Source organism: Cydia fagiglandana, chromosome 6 (assembly GCF_963556715.1).
Source record: "Cydia fagiglandana chromosome 6, ilCydFagi1.1, whole genome shotgun sequence".
In the NCBI taxonomy this organism is placed as follows: Eukaryota; Metazoa; Arthropoda; class Insecta; order Lepidoptera; family Tortricidae; genus Cydia; species Cydia fagiglandana.
The window spans coordinates 16,814,616-16,827,161 of NC_085937.1; the positions used below are offsets into that span (position 1 = coordinate 16,814,616).

Below are 12,546 nucleotides of genomic sequence, written 5' to 3' on the forward strand. Positions count from 1 at the left end.
GTAGACGTCGATGGGCAACTGACTTCACTGTTCGTAGTCCAATAAAACCCAATCACACGATAAAAATTTCCCACTGACAATTTCCAGGGCACCTGAGATCCTAATGGGCGCCAACCACTACACGGCGGCCGTGGACGTGTGGTCGGTCGGCTGCATATTCGGCGAGCTGCTCGGCAGGAGGATCCTCTTCCAGGCTCAGAGTCCCGTGCAACAGGTAAGTCTGTGATCAGCGAGTAGATTCCATGCTGAAAAGCCAGGTCAACACAGAGCGCGCCGCCTCGGCCGTCTACACTGGCCGTTTTGTACGCAAGGAAATTGCCTCGCGTGTATGCTCCCTCTTTGTGGACCCGGCTAAGCACACGCGGGACAAACGAAGTGACAAACTAATGAAACAAAGTGAACACACGTTCCTCCTCCTTGCTTCGTTCTCCTCACTGCGGAGGGAACAGCCTGGATTTGACTGGTTTTAACCGTTTTCATAAGAAGCACCCCGAGGTCTAAGGATGACTTATTACACGAGTGTTTCTAAACGATCCGAGATATAAGGTCAATATGGGGTAGGTGATTAAATGTGTCATCATAAGTCAGATCATGACCAGCGCATGTAGAAAACTGGATTTGTGTGCCTTTGACCTGTACCTACGATAAATATCTCGGGCATTCTTTATTTTACTGCTCTAAATGCGCTTATATGCAAGTATTAAAGTTACCATTCAAGCCAAATGAGAAACACGCCCTTTTTTTAATATGCATATTTTGCAAAAGCTATCAACGCATAGTTGGTGTCAAATAATTTACATGGAGTAGGTAATATAGATAGGCTTATGTTAAAGGTAATAACGACTGTAAATTCCTTGAAAGCACTGGCCGTGTGCACGTCTTTCTATAATTAAAATTTAACAACAAATAAAAAGCTGGCGTGGCGAAGTTCTAAAGATTGACATATGTAGGGTAGTGCAACTAGTGTTCTAAAGTAGTAAGACATCGTGTGACTAGTTAAATATAGGCTGCGGACAGCCGCTAGATGTCTATCTTCATTTTGCACATTTCACTTCTAATTTAGAATGTAGAACGAAATTATAAGTCTAGCTTTGAATATAAAATTGTATGACATATTTGGTGGCGATGTAAATAAAACTTATGTTAAGAACGGCGTTAATTTGAAATAAATTAATATTTGGAATAATTAGTACTGGTTTCGATGTTGGCATTCGTGGGTTCTTTATAAACCAGACATCTTATCAGGTCTCTTTCGATTCATTCTCATAGGAATCATGAGGGACTTTAGGACTTTTTTGTTAATCTCTAAATTTGTTCGTACTTATTCGTAAAATAGCCGAGGTCACTAATGTATTGTAAGGAATAAACCTGGCGTTAACGTTTTTATAAAGACATCAGTCCCCACATCACTTTATTATTAATGTCTACACTTCCAGTAGTTGAACATCTGACAAATGAAATCGTCGCTAACATACCACGACGTCACAAAATCGCCGATATCGTAATGTCCGATAAAACTCGAATCTCGATCCAGGTCAGGTAATGTACTCCCGTACTTTTATTTGTCATTTAAAGGGTGGTGCACACACCTTTAAAACCCTACCTTATAGTTGTTAAGACAAGTCTTTAGTATATTCCCCAAAAAAGAATTTGTGCATACACGCAGTATCTTTTTGGCGATTTTACGATACTTCGTGTAAGTGGTCACACTTAAAAAATATTGAATGTAATACAGTGTTGCCAACCTTATTTTAAAAGTCACCTCTGACAAATAAGTGAACCATAGACATGTTTTTTTTTTTAATTTCATTCATTCATTCATTCTTTTCCCGCCCGTACCCTCCATTTTTGCTACTTCTTGAATTAAAAAGATTTGTTAAATTTTCAATTTTATTTCAAAGTGCTTGGTCGCAGAAAAAGTATTGTGTGCAACGTTGTTTAACCGAGTCCAAAAATACTCGTGGCGTCTTTATTAACAATTTTCGGCTTCGCCTCAAATTGTTACTCACGCCACTCGCCTTTTTTGACCCCTCTTAAACAACGGTTGCATAAAATACTATAATAGCTGAATTTTTCGTGTCATAAAATGCAATTTATTTTTATTTATTTATTTATGTTATGGAGATCCAACAGCTATCTATACAGAGTATGCCACATTAATAAGAGATGGAAAGCCAATTACAGTATCACACATGTAGCAATAGTGAAATTGAAAACATAATATGGTAATTTTCCAGTTGGAGTTGATAACGGAGCTGCTGGGCACGCCGTCGCTGGAGGACATGCGGCACGCGTGCGCGGGCGCGCGCGCGCACATGCTGCGCCGCGCGCCGCGCCCGCCCGCGCTCGCCGCGCTCTACACGCTCTCCGTGCAGGCCACGCACGAGGCCGTGCATCTGCTCGCTCAGGTGACCATCCACCACTTATACTCTGTATCTTTAGGTATTGCCTGGATCAGTCACTGAACGACCTGACAGTAACCTACATTATTTGATCATGTAATGTTTTCATCTACCCTCAACTGGCTTAAGGAGTTATTTTAAACGTCAATCTTCTATGAAAGTATGACGTATAAATAAAACTTGCACTGCGTGGGCTAGCAAAATCGCCGCAAACTTCTCTTGTTCTAACTCTAACATCCGTTCGTTTCGTAATTCTAGATGCTAGTATTCGACCCGGCGAAGCGCATCTCGGTGGTGGACGCGCTGGCGCACCCGTACCTGGAGGAGGGGCGGCTGCGCTACCACTCGTGCATGTGCCTGTGCTGCTACAGCGCGCCGCCCGCCGCGCGCCACTACTCGCCCGACCTGGAGCCCGCGGCGCCGCAGCCCTTCCACGACGCCTGGGAGCGCAAGCTCACCTCCGTGCACCAGGTCAAAGGTACGAGCGTCGAGGCTACACCTTCAGGAGCCCTGTCGTCAAAACAAAAGAAGACCCCGTATCTATGGCGGTTATTACCCCGCTCCGCACTTCGGAGCGGCGTCCGGCGCTGCGGTTTTTATCTTTGAACTGTAGAATCTTGATTTGTATGCAAAATGCGCATGGCAAAATCTTGATTTAGTAGTACAGTCACCTGCAATAATATGTTACTCTTCGAAGGCCGCAAAAATATGTGACACGCCCTTACGGCTCTATAAATAAGATCCTGTCAGATATTTTTGCGGCCTTCGTTGTGTAACATATTATTGCAGGTGACTGTACCGTACGGAGTTTTGTGCACGAACGCGGTTCGTCGTGCATCGCAGTTTCGAACGGGTATACGGAGCGAATCGGTGCGGTGGTGCGTCGTCGCCGCACGCGAATTCGTCATTGCGCAGGCTGCAACGAAATGCGGCGGCAGTGTGCTAACCAACTATAAGAGAAAGTCTTTATTCTTCAATTTAGGCATTTTACAATGCATTACCACCGATTCTAACCCTATACCACAACCCCGAGAAGATACCGGCACAAGAAACTCGGCGGGAATTGTTCATAGATTCGCCCGACATCTGAATGTGTCTTATTCTGAAAGATAGTAGTAGCTTAAATATGTTGATGCTATTGTAGCATATTTTGTCTTTTCGTTCACTTTACCTTCTCTAGTTTTCCATCCAACCAAAATAAGTATACAAGAGATTTATTTGGTAGTAGCTACCAGTACTACAACAGCAACAGAAACATTATAAATAATTGTGATGTTTATACCGTGGTCTTCTTTTTCATTCTAGTGCTCTACACTGAGAGAAAAATCATCACCAGGAATTAAAAAACAGTTCTGTACTGGGCGAAAAAATGAAGTTTTAGTAATAATTATGGACGTTTCACAATTTCTGTAAAGTTTATTTATTTATACAAACAGCTCAGTAATCCCAAATATAATTTCAACAAACAGATAATAGAAATTGCAAGTAAAAAACTAATAGAAATTGCAAAAGTCAATTTGTTCCTATTAGTTAACTCTCCTTGTCCCCGGATTAAGTTTATTTTTGTGATTCTAAGTGTATTTTTGTTGTACTTTTCTCTCAGTGTAGTATTTTTATTATATTTAAGTAACCCTTTCGCTGCGTTGCCTCTAATATATTTTTATTTTAAAATATCTCACCGCACCGCTTATCAATCCGCAGAGGAAATCCACAAGTTCATAGCGGAGCAGCTGCAAACGTCCCGCGTGCCGCTGTGCATCAACCCTCAGTCCGCGGCGTTCAAGAGCTTCGCAAGGTAAGGCGCCGCCGCCAACCAACCGCCAACCGCCACCAACCGCCACCGACACTAGGTGATTTCTTTGCGATACCTATACACGCTACACCACCCGTGTGCCACGACTCCCGGCCCGGTCAAAAGGGAACCTCGCACACGAATTACACATTTTCGGACGCTTCTTCGTCATGAGAACCACTGATTAAGATTTCCTCCCCTTTAAATAACATCACATTAATCGTGTGTTCTCTTGAATAAGAGACTCTTTTGACTTGGGCCCGATAGGACCCCTTGCGACGCGCGGGCAACACTGCTTTGAGTTTTTTTTTGCACAATCTATATCTACAGATAAATATTACTTACAATTGGTCGTGCCATATTGAAGTTCAATAATGGAAAAATATGTACATTTTCTGTTTTATAAATCCTTCAAATTATGGCAGTACCCATTGTATACTTAGGAACTATAGTTTTTTTTTCAATTTAGTCTTTATTTGAAGCACGTCGGTGTTGTCCAAGCGTCAGCTGCAGTAACAAAGATAATAAAGCAGAGAAAGCAAAAATGGTCATCACAACTATAAGTGTGGCACTGGCACTAGCAGTTAGTGCACGTCAGTGTCAGAAGTGGCGCCGCCGGTGGTCGCACACGAAGCGCCTGTGTCGATCCTTCCTCCTCCCTCCCGCCTCGTAGTGTTGTGTGTAGGTTTGTGCGACTGTACAGCGAATTCACCTACGCAACGGCTCCGTTTTCTCTAAGCCCGACTCTTGCATGGGTTTATTTTATATTGTTTATCTATGACTCTCGACGCTTCCGACTCGTCGTTGTAAATACCGCCGTTTCCGAGCTAAATCAACCCTCTTGAAATGGTGGTGCCCCCCTCGCTTTCCTTACGTAGCACCGCTGTTGTGAGTAGTTGAATAACGTTTTGCTTTTTTTTTCTGTGTTCCTGCGACAGCTCTAGAGCGGGTTCGAAAGCAAAAGTTTGTTCCCCTTTCAAGACGGCGGCAAAAATACTACTGCTATCGCCCGTGATATTTCTGTGCGCTGCGTAGCCTCGAGTCCCGCCGTAAGCGCTTCCGCACGCTTCTCTGTTGTCCATCTCTACCGCTGCGAATACTGAACCGGCCCACGCAGGAGATTGTTCTTGCTCTTAAATTATACATTAATTAATTTAGAATATTCTGGAACTAGTTTTTGACGAGCACAATCATAGCCGGGTGTATTTTGTCAGCCGGTTTTCGCGAACGTCGCGTGGTAAGGCAATGTTTAATTTCGGTTAAAGACGTAATTAAAATTAACAGGTATAAAACCTAATTAAAAGCGTGTTTATTTTTTTAACAAAATTAACGTTGCCTTACCATGTAGACGTCATTTCGGTAATTTCAAAAGGGTTGATTGTTAAAATATTCGGTCCGTCGTTGTCCGGTTCGGTTGCATGCTAACTCCATTTCTTGCTGTGAGTAGCAAGGTATTTTTATGGCAGTCTTCTATGACTTTACGCCAATGACTGAAGGAACAAAACTGTACTTTTACTATTTATTTGATGTCGGACAAGAATGTCCTATTTCCAATTATGTAGCATACGCTTAAAGTACGCAATTGTTTATTTTTCATTGATGATTCTGAAGAAGGCATGAAAATACAGCGCTACTCACTCATGCATGAACATATTCTCTTCAAATTCGATTCGATGTGGTTTCATTTCGATGAACACATTTGGTTTGAATTTGAAGGAATGAATGGGGTTAAGTTTGTTTTAAATATGGATAGTGGGCCGTTGCGCCATCCAAACTTCTCGTCATATTTAAAGCTATTTTCAAAGTAAGTTTCGTTGCTATACTGGCTATAGTGATAAAGTTTATTTTCGAAAAACGCTTTAAATATAAGAAATTTTGGATGGCTTCGTAGTGCATGAGTATAAGTAGTCGAGAGAGCACAGTGCCATGCACTTTGGTTGTGGTGATTTTTGACATTAATTGCTCGTTTTTATTATACAGGAAATTACATTTTTTATTACAGTAGTTTTCTTACCGGAGTAGTATTGATTTGTGATGCAGTTTTGCTATTTGGAATCTCTTTTATTATCATATAGTTTTTTGACCTAAATTTCTGGAATTTGCATGCATAACTTGGTAAGTTTGTTGGATTCGGGCGCTAAAAATGTGAATTTTCTTATAAAATGTAATAACTTAGATAATTTTTGGTTAAAGTTTTGAGTTTTATATGCATTCATCATCATCATTATAACTTAAGGGCTTTGAGAGGTTCTCAAAGCGTGTCGTCTAATCTGACAACAACACATCACACGCTCCGATTGTGCGTTTCGTGGGCAAAGCATAAGACGACTACAGCTCGAATATTAATAGCTACTAACGTACCATCACTTACAACCGTATTGAACGTACCGAATCCAACAAGCTCCCTCGTGGCGCGGGTGTACACGGGTCCAGGCCAGCTGTTGTGACGGTGCGGCGTGTTGCAGCTCCACGGTGGCGCACCCCAGCGAGCTGCCGCCCTCGCCACACCAGTGGGAATGACCCGACCACAAGCGGCGCGCCCTCTACACCACGCGATAACCGCACACCTCACACTACAGGGGCTACCGTGCGGGTTTTACGAGTCGCAGTTACGCGGTTTGAGAATCAAATCGAATTGCGCGGGGCGTAATCGCCTAGTCATTTGCGACTCGACTATCGGAGATGTACGATCGATGGAACATTCTACGGTTCTCATGAGACCGCTACGAAAATACGGTGTCAAAAATCTGCAGTGCGTTAAAAGCCCCGAAGGATCCGGTCGCGTCGCGTTCCAACGGTGATACGAAATGTATTAATTGTAATTAAAATGAAAAGTTTCTTTTTAGCGAACATTTTCCTATGTTTTAAAATAAGAATGTGATAGAACGCGGCGTAGGTTTTTCTTTGTTTAGATCCATCGCGTGATCTTAGTAAACGTTCTGTGCTGATGCTGATACAATTTTTGAGCTTGTTTTAATGTCAAAATTTGATTTTATGTACAAAAAATGATGAAGTAATAACCTTAGTAAATTTCGATCGGTACAGAATGAACTAGTCCTTTCGCTAGATTGTGTTTAAAGATTCCTTTGATTTGCTTTCTAATAAAACTGTAATCGATAGCTATCTGTAACTAAAATGTAAAAAACCGCACCATACCTCATCGCGATAATATTATAGAAGCGCATTCGTGTTAGATGTAATCTTTGCCCCTTTAATTAAAATTCCTGCACGAATTGTTATAAAAAGTTTCAGTTTTGGGGTTACAACTGTAGCAAAACCTTTAGTAGAAAGAGCGAGACTCCTTATCAATTAGAAATGGTAATACATATACATTCTGGTTTTGCTACAGTTTTTACCAAAATGTCGAAAATCGTATCACAATTTAAAACTCTTCATAACACTCGTGCAGTCGTGAAAGCAAAACGAGGGTCTATCAACGCTACATGTGACGTCACTCTACCAAATATATATTTTGTCCTATTTACTTAGCGTAGAGTATAGCGTTGTGTGGGTAGTTTAGCTTATATTGGAGAACGAATCGGCGAGCGGACGAGTCAACTGCGACACAACGAAAGTCGCCTCGACGACATACGAATAAGTCATCTGTTAAGTGAAAAGGACACAGTGATAAACAAGTGAAGCTTCGGCTTAATGAACTATGTAGGAGTACCTACTCACGCTCGAAGTAAGATGACTTGGCAAAGGTACGAATGGTATCTTCGCATTGAAATCGAGATGCCCTTTAGACTAGTTATGTTCATTAATTTAGCGATTCCATGTAATTATACATTTGTATGTAATTAATGTGTAGGTTTCATTGTGTGCCTCATTGTGTTTCGTATGGACATTGCTAGCAATAAATGTTGCAATATAATTAATTATTAATGCGTAATAATCGATTTGAATTTGATTTTATGTGACCGAATTATTTGGAGTATTGATTTGTTTGTGTTCTGTACGTTTAATATGTCTTGGGAAGGGTGTTGAGCGGCGCGTACTTAACGTGCTGGAGTTGTGAGACGGACTCGCATCGAATCTCGGCCGCCAGCGCCTCTTCCTCACCTCCTTGTAACATAATATTGTATCTTAAGCTTACTCCTAAACACCATTGTATGTAACATCGACTGAACATTTTTACGTAGCTAGGATAGATAGAATTAGAAGTATTAAAAACTACTAACCCGCTCTATACGACAAGTATATAAATAGATGAAACGAGTTCTCGCGAGTACTATCGCTGCGGTAGTGAGACGTATAGGGAATGTAAATGTAATGGATACGTGTGTATTTCGAGCATTTATAGATTTAGTGGTTTGTAATAAGTATATTGGGGTGTTAGTGTGCGTGCGTCACGTAGTTCTTTATTGGCGAGTAATCGTATGAATAATCGTACAGTAATTAGTTCGAAATTGATGTTATATTTGTGTTGTCATTCACGCCGCTAACATATGACTAGAATAGTGACTTTGTGTGAGTGTCGAGAGACGTCGTAGCCTTAAAACTAGTTCAAAACTATAACAAAGTGAAAAAAATGTAAATAAATGAAAGTATAGTATTATTGTTAGGCCCTAGTATGATTTGGGAGGTAAGCCTTGTAGTAAACCCACACATGTATGTACATAGGCTCCACTGCTTGTTGCAACCGTAGCGTTTTAAAGCGAAATGTTCTAATGTTGAACTCTTTTTCTTCAAAAATGTATTCAAATATTGGTTTAGATCAATTTGCCAACGAGAATTAATCAATTACATGCTTTTATTCATTCCATCGAGATACGGAAAGGTACGATCTATACGAAGACTTTTTAACTATGAAAAGGTATCTATCCTCGGTTGCAGCAAGCAGCTATAGTTGAAATTATTTGTTATGAACGTGTCGTAACTAAATTCATTGTAATATCATCTCTATTATCTAAGCAAGAAGATTGATTGTGCAAGTTCGTGGAATAATTTCAAGTATAAAGTAGGTACTGCAGCAGGCTTTAGTCCGTCGTGCGCGGACGCCTCGCCTTAGTTAACTAACACTGTGATCCGCTAGGCGTAATTATTGGAACGGGGTCGCTACAAGCTCAAGCGATATTAGGTTAAGAGCAAGTACCTATAGTATGAATTATCTCAGATGATTTTTTCGGATTCCGGCCCTAATCTGTTGAACAAAAGGTATTATTTCCTTTATGCAGTGGTTACACTGCTTACTGCTAGTAGCCTCGACATAAGTAACGTAAGTAACGACATAAGTAAAAAAATCACGAAACAGCCCAAAGAAAAGACCACCCTGATTGTTCTCTGAATGAGCTGTCACATAAATTAGAACCTTAAAACTATCATGATAGTTGCTTTTTAAATGACATGGTTGCTTTGGCACTTGCTGAAGAGCGCTCTTAAAAGAAACAAAGGCTTTTGTTTAACAGATTAGGGCCCGAGCCCGTAAAATCATCTGAGATAATTCGTACTATAATTACATATCGTGACTACTTTGAAAAAAACTCGTATCTTGTTCTATCAATCAAAATAATAATGTGGTAACTATGTATGGGATGCATACAGAGTTACTGCGTTTTAACTTTGAGTACTGATGATATCTATGTGTTATATGTTACATCAAACGTGTGTGAGCTCTCTGTAAGGTCTTGGTCACCAGCCGCAGCTGCTTAAAGCGTAACTTTGTATGGAAAGAGCATTCCTATAGAACGTGACGTGTTATGATATGATGTGACGTATTTTAGTTTTTACTTTTCACCATAACACAATTTTGAGTTTCTGTTCCACAATAATATGGAGTTAGAGATACATCGGATGCGCGACTGTCACTTGACGGATGTAGGTATTGAAAGTCTACTGATTTAAAGGAATTTCTAATGTTATTCAGTAGAAAATACTTGCCACATACTAGATTCCAACTTAGCAGTAAGTTAGTTTGTTAAATAGGTACTTATATATCGCTATTAGAGCTTGTAGCTGCCCCGATACACACCCTTATACAGTATACTATGTATGTACATATAGTCAAGTGATTATTTCCCGTATTTACATATTAATTGGTTATAGAATTCGCTTACCGGTCGACTTTTGTAAGCAAAGTATATTGCAGTCTAGTCTCTAACTTTAAAACTACATGACATCACATTTTTAAGTTGATTTTGAAATTCTGTAAAGGCAGGTACACACTGGGCCAGCGTGGGCCAGTCTGGGGGACGCATTTATGTGTTAGAGGGCGCAAGTGATATTGCTATCTTATTCTACCGCATAGCTGCGTCCCTTGGACTGGCCGGCGCTGGCCCAGTGTGTAGAGGAGCCATAAGGTATTTTTATTTATGTATAGAGCTAGACTGGGGTATGCTTTAGATATAACTTTGTAATGACGTTCGATTGGATGTATGTAAATAAGAATATAATAAGTAGACGCATAGAGGTATTCGGCGTTTGTAAAAGGTTAGGTGCGTACGCGCACACGCGGCGCCTGCGAACACGCTTCTTATTTTATGTCCCGAACATACTTGAACATGTTACTTCACTGGAAGAAATTAACATTAAATTACATACGAGAATAGATTGATAGTCATGTAGTCAAGTAGTCTACTTTATTGCATGACGGTGTCAAATAAAATCTTAGGATAGAAGATACTCGGAGTCTTATCCACGGCTGGGGTGAAAATAAGGTCTAATTCGAGCGAGATTCAGTTAAAATTTCCGCGTAAATTTAGGTATATTTCAAATGCACTAGTGCCGACTGATAATCAAATCGTTTTGCTAGTAAATCATTTACCAGGTGACAAAGGTTAAATTTTTGTCCAGTATTATTTTTTGACACCTTTGTTTAAAATGTACAATGTCACGATACTGAAAACGTTTTATGAATACCAGTGCTCAAATTCCTTCCCAGTGGAGTGCGTGGTCCAGTGTGGTCGGGCTTATGTAATGTACGTATCGCGTTTCCAGACTTTCAGAGATCTCGTATTGTTTAAGTTCCGCGTACACGACTGTCTTCACATACACAAGTGACCTTTAGTTGTAGTCTAGTTTCCTACTCGACGGTCAGTCCTCGGCTTTTCTACTATTATAATAATTTACTCGAATGTATAAGTCACTTACTCTCGTCCACTGCTGGACATAGGCCTCTCCTATTGCACGCCATTGAGCACGATTTGCGGCAACTCTGATCCACAGCAGTGACAGCAGTGAGTGGCAGTGATCAGCAGTGGACGAGAGTAGGCTGATGATGATGATGATGATGATGATGATGATGATAAGTCACTTGCGGGCTCGTTCCCGATTTAATTCAATTGTGTAAATAGTAATAATTACAATATTTAAGTTTCTTTCAATAATGATCTTAGTTTTTACTCAACACCACCACGATTTATGTTATAATTTTAATCCTGATTTATACTTACTTAAAAACTTAAAAAAAATACAAAAAATGATAAAATATCGCATTTTCTTGTGATTATTTTCTATTTACCAGTCGTAATGTACATAGTAGGTATTCTGTGCACTGATAGTCGGTTTTAAGTTACTCTAACTCTAGGTTAAAATATCAAATGGCTGTATTAATTCTCGTTATATCGCCCAAGACAAAATGTTCACTTATAAGACTTAGTAGTTGGAATGTTCGCTTGATGTGACCTCTGTCAACGTTTCCTATGTATAGTTTGTTTTAGTTTAATTTTGTAACGGACTGTAGTTTAGTTCCGAAATGTGACAGAGTGTGTAATGTAAATATTATGATACGTGTTTCTGTCGTGTACGGAATTAGTTGCATTTTACCATTGTTGCGACCTGCCAAAACTATTGTAATAATTTTGTAGCGTTATGTTCGCGACCAAGGCGTTACCGCTGAGCCCTTATGGACTCTAGATGGGACGTAATAAGGGTCAGTTTGTAACGCACTGGTCGCGGCGTAGAACGCGAGCAAGCAGCTGTAACATCGGGCTCGCGATACTGTAACAATAAAACTACTGCATAATTACACGTGTTTTTTTATTTTATCTCATTCGTCACAATTTAAATTAAGGAAAATGCGGAAAGCATTAAAATAAACTAATTTTTAGCTAAAGCTATGCGGAACTAAAGTGAAGTTTAATAGATAAAAGCGACTATGTGGAACTGAAGTGGAGTTTAATAGATTTTGTTAGCATTTGACGTATAACCTAAAAGTTTTACGATGGTTGGTTTCATTGAAATATTAATAATTAAGATATATTGTGTTGGTTACAGTGAATACGATACTCATACGACGCATTATTTTTCATTTGGCTGAAAAAGAAACAAGAATTTGGCACTATTCGTAGGATTGACAGGAAAACCTATGCGGGCGCCATCTGTAAAGTAGGTACTTCGACCGGTCATCCTCAT

At 40.1% G+C, this 12,546-nt stretch overlaps 1 protein-coding gene across 2 annotated transcripts in view; it reads left to right on the forward strand.

Moving 5' to 3' along the window:
* The window catches only part of LOC134665420 (serine/threonine-protein kinase NLK), a 195,407-nt gene extending 188,639 nt beyond the window's left edge, over positions 1–6,768 (forward strand). Inside the window, exons 6-10 of one of the 2 annotated variants that reach the window (XR_010098371.1) lie at positions 88–214; positions 2,238–2,408; positions 2,661–2,880; positions 4,104–4,252; positions 6,660–6,768. Coding sequence is in view for 1 of the 2 variants with exons in the window: in XM_063522383.1 (XP_063378453.1) it covers positions 88–214; positions 2,238–2,408; positions 2,661–2,880; positions 4,104–4,197; positions 6,660–6,714 (667 nt within the window). In the remaining variant the exon portion in view is untranslated. The remainder of the gene's footprint in view (positions 1–87; positions 215–2,237; positions 2,409–2,660; positions 2,881–4,103; positions 4,253–6,659) is intronic. The other variant, XM_063522383.1, reaches the window with a different exon arrangement.
* Positions 6,769–12,546: the final 5,778 nt, after the last annotated feature.